Source organism: Herpailurus yagouaroundi, unplaced genomic scaffold (assembly GCF_014898765.1).
Source record: "Herpailurus yagouaroundi ecotype Mexico unplaced genomic scaffold, PumYag 77, whole genome shotgun sequence".
Lineage (NCBI taxonomy): Eukaryota > Metazoa > Chordata > Mammalia > Carnivora > Felidae > Herpailurus > Herpailurus yagouaroundi.
In genome coordinates this window covers 80,005,903-80,024,510 of record NW_024412388.1, presented here as the reverse complement: position 1 = coordinate 80,024,510, position 18,608 = coordinate 80,005,903, and the positions used below count along the sequence as shown (strand labels likewise).

The window sequence follows — 18,608 nt, the reverse complement described above, 5'->3', positions numbered from 1 at the left end:
CCCCAAAAAAAAAATAACTAAAATAAAAAAAAAAAAAAAAAAAAAAAAAAAAGTGCCTAAAGAGACATGACAACTAAATGTAATGTGGACAGAAGACATTAGGTAAAAACTAAGGAAATCTGAATCAACTATGGATTTTAGTTAACAATAATGTATCAATTCTGGTTAATTTTAACAAATGTACCATACTAATGTATCAATTTAAAGAAAGAAAAAAAAAACTGCCAGTAACTCTAGGCTGATGGCCTCTTACTTCCTGGAGTCGATTTTATAGCCTGGTAGTATATCTAGGTGACTAAGAGACCTGCGCCATTAAAGGAGATTTTTATTGTTTCCAACATCCACGAAAACTTTCTCCTCACAAAAAAAACTTCTGGACTTCTATTTCAGTACCCTTTCTTCAGTCCCTGCAGTGCCTTCACTCAGTCTGAGGTTAGGTCAACTTCAACAAGCCCTCACCATCAATTCTAACCATTTATGCAAAACACCCATCTATTCTGGCAGGTGATGTCACCACGGCATAGTATAGCAAGCAAAAGGCAGCCCACGAACCCTAGGTAAGACACATAAGCCCCTCATCACCAAGCCTCTTAAAATTATGGTGGGCCATGCTGGACTCCTAAAGACCTTAACTCTAAAATATCTGCTTTGGGGCGCCTGGGTGGCTCAGTTGGTTAAGCATCCCACTCTTGATTTCGGCTCAGGTCATGATCTCATAGTTCATGAGATCAAGCCCCATGTTGGGCTCTGCTGCTTGGGGTTCTCTCTCCCTGCCCTTCCCTTGCTCACACACTCTCTTTCAAAACAAATAAACTTTAAAAAATATGTATCTGCTTCATCACTAATATCACTACCCTTTCTTAGCCCCTTTGCTATTATTCAAATATCCATAAATACATATTTGTACACACATGTGTTTTGCTTCTACAAAGTGATCATTAGTTCCTTCGAGACAGACACCATAAATTCTGTATTTTGGGGTACCTTAAAACTACTCCCCTTCTTCCTTTCTAATAGAACCCTAATTTTGTTCAGGTGGCAATTTGTCCAGCTTTGAACAGTGAAACCTAAGGGGAAGTTTGTTGTAGAAACTCTGGGAAAGCTTTTGCCTTCCTGAAAAAGAGGCAGATTTATCTGATGTTGTTCCTCTTTCTCTTACTTTCCTTTTTTTTTTTTTTTTTTTGGACTTACATACAGGTCTGATAGCTGGGGGTACTACTTGCAACTCTGAAAGTCCAAAGCATTTCCACAAATGCTGATCCTGAAAGGCTGAGTTCATGAACCCATGCCAGTGATTGCCTATCTCCAAATATCTTCTTATACAAGACAAATATTTATTTCAGTACTTGTTTAAAAAACAAAAAAAAATCAAGTTGCAGCACCCAGCACCATAAGCAACAATGATAACTGTGACTTCAAAAGAAAGACTTACAGTATACCTCCTGAGCTTTCACAATAGGATTGGAAAGGAGGCAGAAGCTCTGAACAATCCTAGGGGGAACTATTAAGCAAAAATCACTTACAGGGATCAAAAACTTTAAACAGCCTAAACCCTAACCTTACAGGTAGGGCATATCACAGCTCAGTATGCCCTAATATTGACAGACATCTTGCCAGGATCCTGGGATCACAAAATATTTAAGGAAAGTCTTGAACATAAAAAACAGGAATGAAAACTAGCAAAAACGGAGAAAAAAAGCAACTTGGAGGCTACAAACATTATGCAAGATAAGAAAACTAAACACAATAAAACAAACAAAAAAAACCTATTTTTGGTATACAAAAAGAATTAACAGAAGATATTAATCCAAAACCTAAGTAGAGGATGCTATGAAGAAAGTATATTCAGAAAACAAACAAAGGTGCCTGGGTGGCTCAGTTGGTTAAGCATCCAACTCTTGATTACAGCTCAGGTCATGATTTCACAGTTGGTGAGTTCAAGCTCCGCTGAGTGAGCCTGCTTGGGATTCTCTCTCTCCCCCTCTCTCTGCCCCTCCCCTGCTCATGCTGGAAGGAAGGGAGGGAGGAAGGAAGAAAACAGCTCTTGGAAATTAAAAATACAATAGCAAAATAATTAAAAATTCTGGGGCACCTGGGTGGTTCAGTCAGTTAAGCATCCAACTCTTGATTTCAAGTCAGGTCATTCTCACAATCATGAGATCAGGTTCTGTGATGACACGGAGGCTGCTTTGGATTATCTCCCTCTCTCTCTCTCTCTCTGTCCCCCCTCTCCCCCATCTATCTCCCTCTCTCTCTCTCAAAATAAATACATAAACACCTTTTAAAAATTAAAAACTCATTGTAACAACTTTCAGTTTCTAGTAGTAGCAGGCTAGGTTTTTCGGATCAACTTTCACTATTCCACTGGATAAAAACTTTAAATTATGGATAAAATATATTTCAAAAATATAAAGCATCAAAGACAAGCCAAGATAACAAGGAACTACAAAGTCACAAGTGAAAAATTCAAACCAAAAAGGAAAAATAAAAGCATATAAGCTACTTTTACCCTGAGGATGTTTGTTAATCCTAAAAATCAGGATCTTTGTTTTGATAACATAGCACAAAATGTGGGGACAGAAATCAAAATCTGACACCTACACAAGGGAATTTCAAGCTCTGAATTTGGTTTAAGGTGGTCTCAGACTAGGAGTGACTCCAGGCACATAGAAGAAGAAAATACAAACCCTATACATAACATGGAATCCCACAAACTAACCATAAAAGAATGATTCTCACATACAACATGTTAAATGAAAGAAGTCAGACAAAAAAAGAGTATATATTATTCATGTGAAGTTTTAAAAAATCTACAAAAGTAATCAATGGCAATACAAGTCAGAATTGTGGTTACTTTGGGGTGGATATTTACTGGGAACAGCATGAAGGAAACTTCTTTATCTTGATCTTAGTGAGAATTACAGGAGTATGTTCATTTTTCTTTTAATCTTAATGTTCAATACATAAGATTTGTACACTTTAACGGCTAAATGCTATATCTTAATAAAACTTTAAAAAATGAAGGTGAAATAAGGGCATTTTCAGATTCAAAAAGTTAACAAATGTTAATTATATTCTGCCTTGGCAAACAGTAAAAGATGTTCATTTAGTTCATGGTCCAAGTCTAGAAGATTGATTCAAAAGTTAAAGTTTGTGTCGGGGCACCTGGGTGGCTCAGTCTAACCAGTTAAGCATCCAACTTCGGCTTAGGTCATGATCTCATTGCTTCTGAGTTCAACCCCTGTGTCAGGCTCTGTGCTGGCAGCTCAGAGCCTGGAGCCTGCTTCAGATTCTGTCTCCATCTCTCTGCGCCTCCCCTGCTCGCGCTCTAATATAAAATAACATAAAATAAAATAAACCAAAAAGTTTTAAAAAAAAGTTATGTTTATTCAAAAGCTATTTACTTACCATAGCTATTTCAATAATTTTGATTTTTATAATTTGCGATGGAAAAAGAATCTCAGAATCTCAACTAAACACACTAATATGTCAAAAATCTCTCAGAATCAACTTAACATTTTTACTCACTAAAAAGTAATCTTTTATGCTTTCCCAATTCATTAAGTTTCAGAAAATTTACATTTACATTATTCTTACATGACCACCAAAGAGAATGTTCACTGTTGTCATTTCTAAAATCCAAAGGATCATAAAATATACCACAAAAATAATCATTTGGGGGTGCCTGAGTGGCTCAGTGGGTTGGGTAAGCATCCGACCCTTGATTTTGGCTCAGATCATGATCTCACAGTTCCTAAGATCAAGCCATGCATTGGGCTTACGCTGTCAGAATCCACAGCTTGGGATTCTCTCTCTCTACCCCTCTTCCTAATCACATGTACTCTCTCTCTCTCTAAAATAAATAAACAAACTTATAAGAAAATAATCATCTGTACTCAAACAATCAAGGAAATGAGAACTCCAGGCCTAAAAGAGAAAAATTTCATATGAAAGGCACAATTAAATATATTTCAAGATTATAAAAAGGATCCCTAAAGGGTGCCTGGATAGCTCAGTTGGTACAGCACTGATGCAAGATCATTGAGTTCAAGCCTCACGATGTGGAGCCTACTTAAAAAAACCAACAAAGGATCGCTAAAGTTAAATAAGAAATATACATGCTGGGGAAAAAAGCCAAAATACCCTTAGTATTCAACACATTAACTGATAACAGAATTACAGCAATTCATTGATTTCCTTGTTCAACAAATAGTTCTGTGCCTATTTTATGCCTATTCTTTTTCTACAAAATAGGTATACAGCAGGGATACAGCAGGAACAAAAGAGATGACTCTCACTCTAGAAACAACAAAAAAATGGTATGACTGGAAAATCTGACTAAACATATATATTTCTTCTAATTATGACAAATATATAATACTAATATTTCACTTATTTCATGAGGTATTGTGAAAGTCTGAGGATTAGTCCTCTATCAAGAACTTAAGGAAAAATTGTTCCTAAGTCCCAAATATTAATAAATAATTTGGATTCAATAGCGACATTTTACAAAAACTTTTATTCTTATTCTAAATTTGTTTCTCTTGGGCTCTGTACAAATTCTAAATGCTGAATCCCACATTACAAAAAGCAGTCAGAGAGCATCTTACAACACCTTACAGCATCTATCTACGCTTTGAAAGAGGTGGTTTTAGGGGCACCCGGGTGGCGCAGTCGGTTAAGCGTCCGACTTCAGCCAGGTCACGATCTCGCGGTCCGTGAGTTCGAGCCCCGCGTCAGGCTCTGGGCTGATGGCTCAGAGCCTGGAGTCTGTTTCCGATTCTGTGTCTCCCTCTCTCTCTGCCCCTCCCCCGTTCATGCTCTGTCTCTCTCTGTCCCAAAAATAAATAAACGTTGAAAAAAAAAAATCTAAAAAAAAAAAAAATGAAAGAGGTGGTTTTAAGGAAGTAGTGAATGAAAACCCTGTAAAAGTAATCACAGAATACAACTTAATATAGGAAAAAAGGAAAATGCTGAAAAGCGCAGGTGACAATATTAGAATTAACTGTATCAAAAGATTATTTTTAAACACCATTTGCAATTTTAAGGCATCATTTACCATCAATTAAAGGTGGTATCTCAAAATATTCTAAAATATGTTTGATATTTAAGAAACTTAGTGCATAAATCAAGCACACTGGGAGGATGATCAAAACTCAACCTCAGAGAAAGCACTGGAACAAAACTGATATAGAAGTAAAAATATTAATTCATATATCTAGGGTAATGGAAAAACAGTGTAAACAAAATACAGAAACAACATATATTTTAAAAATACAACTGATATCAGACCAATAACACATTGTTAAAAGAACACCCTTCAAATATTCTTGAAGAGGTGATAAAATCAATAAACTTTCATCTTCTAAAACCCAGAGGGATTCCTCCTCCTGCCACCAAAGGCTTCGGAAGGAAGAAATAATCCCTTCTACTAACACAAACTAAAACTTCCTTCTGTGGATTTTTAAATAGTCTAAAGGTTGAGTTAATTAATGCTAATAAATAACTTCTTTCTCACTCACTCCATGAATTTGAATCCAGCATTTAGACACACCTACCTCTCAGCCTGGTCCCAATCTACCCTGCATCACTACTTCCAGGCATCCTAGAATTCAAATTCAAGCCAAACCTAACCATTACATTCAGGTCAATCCAGCAAACATTTACTAAAGATCCTAGTAGTGTCAGGCTCTATGCCAGGCAGTGTGCTGATGATAGGGAAGAACAGAGCAATGAATCAGACAATGATTAGGCAATGATCTCTGCCCTCTAGGAACTTCTCAGGAATCTCCATATGCAAAACCTTCCTTATTCCAAACCCCATGCCAAATCTTTTTTGGTATGTCTGATATACACAGCCTAAACTAATACATGGAACAGTTTTTGCTTCCTATGAAACAAAACTTAGTATATAATCTTTTCCCACTAGTTTTTCATACAGTGCAGGTATGACTATGTTCCCCAAAACAGTATTTTTCTGTTTTGCTATTGAGCTAAAAATGTTTAAAGACTGAAGACTAATAAATAAAATAGCACTTGTAGGTGCCCTAATTATAAACCATTCATTACTATTCTCTTGTCCTATTTTCTGCCTGCAAACAGGAGCCGATACATAGGAAAAAGTAGGTAAAATAGGTTTTTAAGGGTTCAGCCAAACCCACATTTATAGATTGGGGGAAGGAGAAAGAGAGTGAGTGTTCCAGAATAAAGGCAGGGAAGGGGAGTGGAACTGAGTGATTTAAGTAGCAAATGCAGAGGAGAGAGATTGGTTAGAGGCAGTTCTCCAGCTTCCACCTTATTAGGACAGAATGGTGGCATAAATAGGTGACTTGATTGACTCTCAGCCTCCTTAACTAAGAACAACAGTTGTAAGACAATGGTGAACACAACAAATTCTACCAACAAGAGGGAATACAATGTAATAATATTTATGGGTGCCTGGGTAGCTCAGTTGGTTAAGCATCCCTCTTGATTTCAGCTTAGGTCATGACCCAAGGATTATGGGATCAAGCCCTGCACTGGACTCTGCACTAAGGGTGGAGCCTACTTGGGATTCTCTCTCCTCTCTCTCCCTCTGCCTGTTTCTCAATCGTGCTCTCTTTAAAAAAATAAAAATAAAAATAAATAAATATTTATACCATGACTATTTTCCCAAAGGTTTGAATGTACAAGAAATAAGTATAACATAAGTAGTAATCCATAAGAAAGAGATTATCCAGAATGTGTACTCTGGAGAAAAGGAGGTTTAAGAGGAACTGATCAACAGAAGACATTCTGGACAGTGATACCAACATAGAGGAGTGTTTGAGTTAGGAAAGAGTATCACCTCAAAAATGGCTCTAAGTTTCCTCACAGCAGGGCCAATGTTATAAACCTTTCTAAATTTCACCATTCACAGTGCTTCCCTATAATAGACACTCAATAATTTTTTTTTAAACTAAATTCCTACAGTAATTTCATGGTCTTTAAAAAAAGCAACACCATTCACATTAATTAATAAATTGTTTTCTTTGAGGGCACCTGGGTGGCTAAGTTGGCTGAGTGTCTGACTTCAGCTCAGGTCATGATCTCACAGTTCATGGGTACAGGCCCCACATCGGGCTCTGTGCTGAACGCTCACTCAGAGCCTGGAGCCTACTTCAGATTCTGTGTCTCCTTCTCTCTCTGCCCCTACTCCACTCACACTCTGTCTTACTCTGTCTCTCAAAAATAAATAAATAAATGTAAAAAAAATTTTTTTTTAAATTTTTTTTTCAACGTTTATTTATTTTTGGGACAGAGAGAGACAGAGCATGAACAGGGGAGGGGCAGAGAGAGAGGGAGACACAGAATCGGAAACAGGCTCCAAGCTCTGAGCCGTCAGCCTAGAGCCTGACGCGGGGCTCGAACTCACGGACCGCGAGATCGTGACCTGGCTGAAGTCGGACGCTTAACCGACTGCGCCACCCAGGCGCCCCCAAAAAAATTTTTTTTAATAAATTGTTTTCTTTGTCAATCTCCTCTACACAGGTGCACCGATTTTCTAAAAAATGTGAAGTAATCTTCAATATTACAAATACATTCTAAACATTATAGACTACAGTGGGACCAAACTGCTTTGTCCTAGACAAACCCATTACTGTGGCCTAAGATTTCATCAGCTATTTTTACAGTCACATCACAAACCTATGAGTCAGGTAAAGTCAGAAGAAATACCTTTAGGTCAGTTTTTCCCCAATATAAAAGCTTTTTACCCAAACACTAAAACTTAACTTCCTAATTTTGGATTCAATTTGTTTAGACATTCTTAAACTATTACCTAGACCATTTAAACCATCATCACCTACCAAGGCCTTCAGAACCATAAAGACTTCCTCCAGGATGCACTTTTTTTTTTTTTTAATTTTTTTTCAACATTTATTTATTTTTGGGACAGAGAGAGACAGAGCATGAATGGGGGAGGGGCAGAGAGAGAGGGAGACACAGAATCGGAAACAGGCTCCAGGCTCCGAGCCATCAGCCCAGAGCCTGACGCGGGGCTCGAACTCACAGACCGCGAGATCGTGACCTGGCTGAAGTCGGACGCTTAACCAACTGCGCCACCCAGGCGCCCCCAGGATGCACTTTTTAATCAGTAATCAATACTCTGCATAACAGACTATTAATTCAATGAGGCAAAACATGCATGATCGCCTATAGGCATTGTTTCGGTCAGTGAAAACAAAGAAAGATTAATCCAGTTCTATACTCCAGGACTCAAAGTCTAGTACACTTGCAGTGTAGGTATTAAAATAGAAATGCTATGTAAATGCTATGTGGACAAAGATAAAGAAGCATTAAGGGTTAAGATTGGGAGTTATCCACTGAATCTATCATCCAACCCAAATTTTTCAATTTCTTCCAAAAGGAGCATGAGCTTTGTCAAAAGCACTTAGCTAATAATTTAATGAAAATAACAATGGTTTTTAAATTATACACTCTTGGGGTGCCTGGGTGGCTCAGTTGGTTGGGTGTCTGACTGTGGCTCAGGTCATGATCTCACAGCTGGTGAGTACTATCCCCTCGTCAGGCTCTGTGCTGACAGCTCAGAGCCTGAAGCCTGCTTCAGATCTTGTGTCCCTCTCTCTCTGCCCCTCCCCCACTCATGTGCTGTCTCTGTCAAAAATAAACGTTAAAAAAAATTTTTTTTAATTATACACTCTTAAAGCTAAGGGCCAAAAATCACACAGACCAAGGAAACTAAGGCACACACTCACAATCCATACACAGATTTTTTTTGTTGAAATTTGCTCCTCAAAAAAACAAGAGTATCTCCTAATAAATAAAATGTACTGACTAAACACAGGACTTGTCCAATCTCTAATTTTCTCAGTTTTAAAAAGGGCTAATAATTACAAAATCTGTGCTTTGTGAAGTCACGAATTCATACTTGGATTCTTTTTGATCCAACCATTCTTCCTGTGATAAGAAAATCAACACAATAAACAACACTTAAGATGCCATCTTATAACTGGGCCACCTGGGTGGCTAAATTGGTTGAGTGTCTGACTCTTGATTTCAGCTCAGGTCATGTTCCCAGGGTCGTGGGATCAAGCCCCATGTCTGGCTCTGCACTGAGCATGGAGCCTACTTGGGATTCATTCTCCTCTCCTTTCATTCTCCTCCCCTCCCCTCCCTCCCTCTGCCCTTCTCCCCCACTCACGCTCTCTCCAGCTCATTAAAATTAAAAATTTTTTAAAAAGATGCTGTCTTATAATTATGTTGCACCCTGAAGAAATGAAGATACTGTCATCTCTTTGCTTCATATAACCAAGAACAGAGAACCCAAAACTAAGTCTCTAGTATAAATTCAATGCTTCCTTAAAATGCTCATTTGGAACACGTGGAATCCCTTGAAGCACAGCTCAAATCTATTACCGGTTAATTCATATCCCCTCACAACCAAACAACAAAGTCTGACGTAACCCACTTAGACTATCATTTTTAGTTGTCCCCCAGAGTCAGTGTTAAAATGGTTCTCTATTATTTTATCCTCAAATTTAACATAAGACTTAAGCATCAAAATAGCAATGAAACTCCAATGAATAGAAGAAAAAAACTTAAGTTTGAGTGCATAACTGTATTCATCATTTTTTTGGTAACAACATGCTCCCAATAATTAAACTTTGGGATAGTAATGTAATCTTAAACATGAAATAATAGAACTGGTTTCTAAATTCAGAATTTCAAGAGAATTTCCCCGTCAAATTCCTCAATGACAAGAGCACAGTATAGGTGTTTGTTACAGTCCACTGGAAGCACAATATCCTTATTCAAAACAGAACAGTAAAAACAGGAAGTCCAGTCAAATTTTTCTAAGGTCTCTTCTGGGTGCTAACAATAGACCTCTACACCAACTTCTACTTTATCTAGAGTTTAAGCATCCAGATGATACTAGTTCATTCTATATCATTTGGTTTCTTATAAAGGTTTCCCTCAAATCCTAAAACCACTAAAAAGTTTAAAACACAGTGCATTAAATTTTAAGAGAAAACTTAATTTAAATTTTTTTTCATAATTTCCAAAAGGATACAAAATAATTTTTACAGTTAGAACAGAAATTCCCATCTCTTCTACAGTTAACCTTTCCAAACTGAGAAACTGTTCAAAAGCTGAAAATAAATAATCAAAATACAGGAGATAGTGGGAGATTGCTAATCACTTTTGAATGCATTATATTCTTAAATTACAAATAAAAAAATTTTTAATCACATTTTAATCTTGACTAAAATATTTGGTTTCTCCTTAAAACTTTTTCTACAGTATGATAAAGTGCTTTTTTAAATCTAAGAGTTAAATCTAAATACTATTACTCTACTCTTCCAGTGTATACTTTAAAAAAAGTCTGTGTACATTTTGGTTTCCTCTGAAACGTGGATTATTTACGTAAAAATAAAAATATTTTCTAATTATAAATATAAATAAAACTATACCCAACTACTTTAATTGATAATGCACTACAGTCAATTATAAAATGTACAAAATCAAAGGGAAAAGGCCAATAACGCCTGAGAATCTAACTAACGTGAAAGGTTAAATTTTACATAATTCATTTACTACATAATCCTTCCTAATGCTAGAACAGTCAATGCTATCTAAGAAATGAACGTCTGAGATATTTTCTTTTGGGTGGTGTGTTTACAGATTTGGGCAAACACTTGTCCTGAATGTAGCAGGAGATTCCTGGGCTGGCTAAGTGTTCCAACTAGATGAACTCTAAAGTCTCTTTCAGTTCTAAGATTCCCAGTCTGTGAAAAATAACCTAAGAAAGCATTTTGCCTTTCAATCAACCGATCTACCTTCATTCCCAGCCAAACTGCTCCTTTAAAGACAAAAAAGTTCATCCCGCCCCTCTGCAGTGGTTTCACGAGATCCTCGTTAACAAAAGGCACGAAAAATGTGCACAGGTGGGATAAAAAGGGGGAGTGGCTTGAAGCCAGGCAGCTCTCAGGACAGCGCCCCCACGCCCCAGGTCCCTCGGCTGCACCTGAGAAATCACTGCCCTCCACACCTCCACCCTTCCGAAGCTACGTCGCGAGCGAATTCTCCGATTACAGCCCACCCGCACCTTGGTCAGTCATTGGGCATTGTCTGCAGCCTTTAGCGCCCAAGAAAGACAAGGAGGAAAGAAAGAAAAGGGGGAGAACGAGTGAGAATAAAGAACAGCGGAAAGGGAAGTAAAGCAATCGGGAAGCCCTACGCTCCTTCAGGCAAAATTGGCTTCCCCATCGACCCATCAATTTAATTCAGATCCAAAAGCCACCCTCCCAACCCAAGGTAGCAGCCGGGGATGGCCCAGCCTAAGTCCCCGAAGTCCCCGAAGCTACGCGCGGGTCCGGGGCACACAGACTGGGAGAGGGAAATGGGCGTGTGGGCTGGGCCTGGCTGGCCGGAGGCCGGGCTCGGAACAAAGCCGCCAGGCTCCCCCTACCTGGGGCGAGGGCGGTGGGCGGCGCCTCGAGGCTCCCCGCACAGTCCCGGCCCGGCGACGCCCTCGCCCCGGGGACCCCTGCCCAGGCTGGGGGCCGCAGCGGGCCCCCTCCCCGTCAGAGAACAGCGCCCCTTTGGGACAATGGGCCCCCTCCCCCGCCTCCGGGCGAGGAGATACAAAGAGAGAAGAGCGCAGCCCGGCAAAGAGCCAGGCGTCGGAAAGTGAAGGCGGAGGAGAGACAGGGAAAGGGTGAGGATGGCGGCGGACGCGGGAGTCCGCGGGCCGCTCCCTCAGCCGTCCAAGGCGCTGCCTTCAGCTCCGCCGCGGCGGCAGAAGCGGGAGCGCAGACCAGCAGCCCCTCAACCCTGGCGGAGAGGAACAGGGATCTGCACACAAAGGAGAGGGACCCCCGCCATCCGCTAGCGCCTGGGGCAGGAAAGCCCGAAGAGCTCTGGCCGCCGACGGTCAGCTGCGCCTGACCAGCCCGCGCCCCTCGCGCGCTGTGGCGTCCGCGCGGGGAGCCCCTCTATCGGACTCACCCACAGCTCCGTGCCCCAGCTCATGGCGGAACTTGAGGCGACTCCAGCCGTCTGGCTGCTCTGCTCTCCGTCCGTCTGTCGGCTCTGCCCTTAGTCTGTCCGACTTCCCACTAGCTGCCCAACGGGCTTGCGGCTCCACGGCTCTGCCTCCGAAGGTGCCGCGACTGCCGGGCTCCCCAGTGAGTGAGAAAGACTAGACAGGAGAAGCCGCCGCCGCCAACGCCGCGTCCCCGCCTCCCGGAGCCGGCAGGGAGGGGGCCCGGGCCGAGGGGAGGCGGGACGCGGAAAGGGGAGGGGGCGGGGCGCGATGCACCCTGGGATCGCGGCGGACCCGCGCTCGCCTGGCCTTTGCCGGTAGAGTACCCTAGCAGAAGGGTCTCCAACCTGCCTGGCTCACTCGATGGGTTTCTTCCTACCTGCCGCCTGGGGCTTGGACAGTACCACCCCCGCCGCCACTCTCATCTCTGCCTCCAAGATGGAAAGGGAGAGAAGGGAAACACTCCCACCTCCCTTCTCTCCCCTGAGACCCCTTAGATGAGGCAGCTCCAGTCGCCCTCCCTTCCTGCTTGTCGTTCCTCCACCTGGGAGAAATCCTAACATAGAAACCTTTTAAAAATCCTTGGGTTTACATAGTCGGAGATTTGTATTTTACTTATTTTTTTTAAGTCTTGATTGGTAAAGGTGATCTTGAGAATCATCGAAATGTGTAGAGGTTGAACGTCAAATGTGAATGCAACGTGCCCCGATTCTGTTTTTAATAAAACATTTTAATTTTATAACTTCTGCCAGGAAATCATAAGAAGAGGCAGATCTTTCAGCATACATTTTCATGTCTTGCCATAACAAGAGATAACGACATGGACCAATATGAGCCGAGTTATCACCTGCAGGAAATGAGAACCGAGCTAGACCCAGCTGAGGAATGGGCGCCTTGTCCGTGGGGGTTGGACGGGAACCAGGCTCCTCCTTGGTAATGCAAAGAGCCTATTGGAACTTCAGGTACCTCTCACTCAGAATATGGGAATCTTAGAGGCAGGTCCACCATTTCCTCTTTCCTCTGGGGATTACTTCCCGGCCTTTGTGAACAATCATTAACTGCAGTCATCCAGATTGGTGGGTACCATTAGGTATCAAATTCACTTAGCAACTGCTAACATATGCTTTAGTATTAATTGCTTGTCTCCTAAACACACACACACACACACGCTTCAATCCAGTCACTAGTACAGTGCTCCTCAGTGTCATATGACAGATGAGTGTCTTAAGTTATCCCAACCGGAGTGTCAACATTTGAAACTCCTCCCCTTGAACTGCCTGCTCAGGTGGCCCAGTCTCTTCCGCTTCAATCCTTGTCTCTGCCTAGCTGTGAAGCCTCGTGGACTTAAAGGCAAATAACCTGTGCTTCCCTGACAGGCCACCATTCTTGCTGAATCCTTACCTCCCTTCTCTGAATCCAGCTTTAAGCGTACAAATACTCTCTTGCAATGGCCAATTTTAAGTATGCCATGCAGTGAAAAGTCTGTGAAGCACTGATTGAACACTTTCTCTTTCCAATATTTGTCTATACTGCCTGTATTTAAAATAGAATTCCTTCATTGTTACTTGTCTCACCTAATGCTGCTATCCATTTCCCCTCTCCCTCTAACTCCCTAGGCATCATGAATGCATTTAGCAATTACAAGTAAGATTTATTAGTAGTAGAAAATATATTAAATGGTTGTCTCATTATTCAGAACCATTCCAATACTAAGGTTTACTGTATCTAGGTATTCTCATGAAAGTTAAGACATATGGAGCATAATTTAAGCCAAAATTGCATGTTTTTCCTTTAAAAAGTAAAATAATCTACCAATAACATTGAAGATCATCCTTAACCATACTGTTTACACAAGTCCCCAAATGAACATAAAGTCTTATCTCCTGCCTGAATATTTTTCTTCTCCCAAAGTTTCTGAATAGAACTCCACACTTAGAACAATTCATTTCTCTACAAAAATTTAGATTTTTGGCCAATAATTCAGGGAAAATTTCCACTATCCTACCTTACTATAAAATTTAAACATAATTCATATAACCAACTTAAATTGATCATCTCTTTTAAGTAACTGTAACTTACAAAATTTTACCATGATTTCAGAATTCACTATTCAACAGTCTTTAAGCAGAAATGATTAAAAAGTGAAAACTATCACAACAAAAGAATAAATGTTTTGTTATATTTTGTTATAAAAATAATAAAGATTAATCAGCTTCCAAAGTATTCCTTTTTATAATGAATCTCTAAAATAATGCAGGCACATTTCAGCTAACGAACATCCAGAGGTGTTTTACACACACATGCATAATCACACAAATATATATTATTGGCATGGCAGTTTATAAAAATGTTGATTTTTGACCTAATCAGAATCCACTGGGTGTTTAATTATTCATATATATAAGATTTATTCTTATGGACCCATAACAACGTGCTTTGTTAGCAGTTCAAACACATCATTTTTATCTCTAAAAAAGGTAAAACATAACTTTTAGCATCTTGAAAGCAAAATCTCTTTAGTATAACAGTAGTCTACTATTATTTTACTTCAGATGCTATGCCCAAATCATATTTTGCATCATTAAGGGATACAAAATCCTGTCAAACCAGTTATTTTATACCTTTTTGCTATTTGACCTATCTTGGCACCCCATTACCACAGAGCTTCTGTTTCATAATACAGATTGTATAATGTAATCAACAATAAGAAGGAATTGAGAAAACAATATTCTAGCTTTCTCCACATATTTTTACAATGCAGCCACTCTACTGAGTAAACTTGAAAGAGGTCAAATTACACAGGCTCATTAGCAATTTAAAAAATTATTACATTGTATCTTTTTATTAATTATGGAAAATAATTTTTATTGAATCCATTTTCTCTTCAAGCATATGTTTGAACTCTGCTCTATGATAAACCATTGAAATGTTACATTTTCTTTTGTGTATTTTTATCTTGTATTAATTCAAATGTAAGTTCCTTTTATGGTTTCTTGGTTATAAACATAGCTAATGCCCTTTCCAGTTTCAAAATTTCCCTGCATGAATTCCCTTATTAAATTAGATTGTGAAAGATAATTGTTCACTGCTGCATTCTGGAATATAGAGTAATTTACTAGTCCAAATGCATCAACCTCTAACCATACATCAATCTCTTGTCTTAAAGTTAAATTCTTGCAAAAGTTTATTCCAAGGGGTGCCTGGGTGGCTCAGTCAGTTAAGGGTCCAACTTTGGCTCAGGTCATGATCTCATGGCTGTGAGTTCAAGCCCCACCGTGAGCTCTGGGCTGACGGCTTGGAACCTGGAGCCTTCTTCGGATTCTAGGTCTCCCTTTCTCGCTCTCTGCCCCTCCCCTGCTGGTTCTCTCTCTCATTCACTTGCTCTCTTGCTCTCTCGCTCTCTCTCCCAAAAATAATAAATGAATAAATTTAATTTTTAAAAAAGTTTATTCCACGTATAAAATTAGTAATGTCTCAAGCACTTTATCGGAAAGTGTTTTCAAAGAAAAAAATAAAACTCTGTATCAACACTTATAACACGGAAAGCTTTTCTTAGCATATATGTACCAATGTCCCATCTATAAAATGGTTACCAATCATATAGAATTTCCACTATTGAAAGGAAATCTCTAGCATGAACAATAGCAACTCCTTTCTTGTTATTTAAATAACTTAAGATTTCTGTCTTAAAACTATAGCGACAGTGTCCACAAATAGAATCATTATCTACATAGATAGACCAGAACAATAAAACTGAAACTATTTTAGTTAGAATCAAGACAATGTACTTGGCACCTCCGTTTTAATGCTTCAAATGGAGACCACACCAGAAACCGGATCATACCAGAATACAGATATGCCAGCCGAATGAAGAATGGCACTGACTAGTAAATAGTCATCGCTGCTTTCTGAACTGCCAGTTTTCCTAACCAAGAGTTGGAAGAATTTCAAAACTTGAAGAGGATAGTTTAAAGTGGCTCACTGAAGAAAAAGAAAAAACCACCTACTATTTTGTCTTTGGGGATTCTGCTCTCCAGTACTGAATCTAGTTAAAGCATTTCATGTAATTGCTCCAATGAAATTTGGCAAAAAGAAAAAAAGTAAAAAAATAAATAAAATTTTGTGTAAATCAAATGGAATAGATTAATTGAAAGAGGTAACTCATTTCCACTTCTCTGATGATTGGTGCTTTCCCACAGGTTATTATAGAACTGGGTGGATGTAAAAGCAATTAGGTATTTATTTAAATTCTCTTTAGAGTCAGGAGACCTAGTATAACAAAAGTTAGAAATTTCTTCAGGTGATTATTACGCTTTCCCATACCCATTCAAAACTTCCATTAATTTAACTCTTAAAGCATTCATTTGTTTTTGTTTTTGTGTGGGGTTTTGCCTGTGTTGACAAATTTAAAAATATACACACCAATAGGGCACCTGAGTGGCTCAGTCAGTTAAGTGTCCAACTTCTGCTCAGGTCATGATCTTGTGGTTCATGAGTTCAAGCCCCGCATCAGGCTCTGTGCTGACAGCTGGGATCCTGCAGCCTGCTTCAGATTCTGTGTTTCCCTCTCTCTGCCCCTTGCCCACTCACACACTGTCTCTCTCTTCTCAAAAGTAAATAAACATTAAAAAAAAAAATACACACATCAATTAACAAAAAGAACACCTAGTTCTCTATTTTCTTTTTATGAAATCCAATCCTTGCATCCTATGCACTTATAGAAGTAAAACCAGCTTTTACAAGCTCACAAAAACCGATTGTTACGTTTTCAGGACTTTTGCAAACAGACTGTTAAAAACATTAGCTTGGTACCAGTCATAGTGAAACTATTTACACCATGGAATCGGCAAATGCTACAAATCAAGGCTGTCTTTTCATTTGAAAAACTAATCCTTAAACATCAGCGCACCATTGTTGAAATCCTATACAGATTAACATTAAAGGAAATGAAAATTTACCTTTAGCTATTAGGTGAGAACAATTCTGAAATGGAATGATAAAATTTAATTTCATTGACTCCATTCAAATATATTTGGGATACTCAGGATCTAACATTACCATTTTTGTTTCATTACCTGTGTAACAGAATCATACCTATTATGGTAATCCTTGTTTTTACTTTCTTCCTATTAGGATTCTAATGTTCGTAAGTCTTTGTCATTTGATATTTAGTATAACATGTTATTGATTTACTTAAAAAGTCATAAATAACAATTTTGCATCCTCCATGTCAGGATTTTATGCTACCTATGAGTCAATGCTTAATATCATTTTTGTTGATAATAAAGATGATTTAAAGGCTGATTCTCGTCATCCTTGTCCAAATCCAATTAGCTAAAATTTTAGTGTTCGTTTTATGGACCAAAACAGCCTAGATTTTAGATATTTTAATTTCTTTGAAAATAAGATAATCTATATGTAAACTCAATGTATTTTTACTTTTAACCACCATTGCATTGTAACAATACAGTTTTATCCTTTAAATAAAAGAGCAAGTTAAAGCCACTTTTTTTTTTTAATTTTTTTTTCAATGTTTATTTATTTTAGGGACAGAGAGAGACAGAGCATGAACGGGGGAGGGGCAGAGAGAGAGGGAGAAACAGGCTCCAGGCTCTGAGCCATCAGCCCAGAGCCCGACGCGGGGCTCGAACTCACGGACCGCGAGATCGTGACCTGGCTGAAGTCGGACGCTTAACCGACTGCGCCACCCAGGCGCCCCAAAAGCCACTTATTTTGAAATAAGCCAGCAGATAAACACTTTCTGGTTAAACTATTAAAATCTGACTTTATCCTACAGAGCCTGGTCTTATAATCTAGACCGTCTCTAATACAGGGCATTCTAGAGAGAATTAGTTGGAATAGCTTCCAATAAATCAAAAATTTCTGGGACCACCTGGGTGGCTCAGTTGGTTAAGTATCTGACTCTTGATTTCAGCTCAGGTCATGACCTCACCATTTTTCAGATGGAGCCCCTCATTGGGCCCCACAGTGCTTGGGTTTCTCTCTCTCCTTCTGCCCCTTCCCAGCTCATACTTTCTCTGTCTCTCTCAAAATAAACAAACATTTACAGAAAATTTTTTTCTGTAGGGTTGCCAGATTTAGCATACAAAAATATAGGAGTCCCAGTTAAATTTGAATTTCTGATATTGCCAATATTAAATGGGACATACTTAAACTAAAATATTATTTGTTGTCTATCTGAAATTTGAAATTTGAGTTTACCTGAACATCCTGTATTTTATCTAGCTAAGTGTTCAGGATAATCTTAGATTAAACACCTTAGGTAAGGAATTCTTAACCATGAATTTCAGTCATGGGTTTGAGGGAGTTGATGAACACCTGAAATTGGCTGTAAAAGATTTTTGATAGATATGTCTGCAATATTTTCTGAGAACAGCTTGTATCTGTGGCTCTTAATGAAGAATTTGCTTCTTACAGAGTTTTGAAAAGTTGTGCCTGAGAAGGTTCAGAACAGTGGGTAGAAGATGCTATCACTTTTTGTTTAATAGAGGAAGTTTTTACTCTGAGTTTATATGCACAGGATACCTCTGAAAGGACAAACAAGAAACTGGAAGTAGGGGTT

At 39.2% G+C, this 18,608-nt stretch overlaps 1 protein-coding gene across 4 annotated transcripts in view; it reads right to left on the bottom strand.

Moving 5' to 3' along the window:
- Window positions 1-12,252, bottom strand: part of FNBP1L (formin binding protein 1 like) — a 121,093-nt gene extending 108,841 nt beyond the window's left edge. The window contains exon 1 of one of the 4 annotated variants that reach the window (XM_040471008.1): window positions 11,989-12,252. In XM_040471008.1, coding sequence (XP_040326942.1) covers window positions 11,989-12,012 — 24 coding nt within the window. In that variant the 5' untranslated portion in view covers window positions 12,013-12,252. The remainder of the gene's footprint in view (window positions 1-11,988) is intronic. The other 3 variants (XM_040471011.1, XM_040471009.1, XM_040471010.1) reach the window with 3 other exon arrangements.
- Between the last annotated feature and the right edge of the window lie 6,356 nt (window positions 12,253-18,608).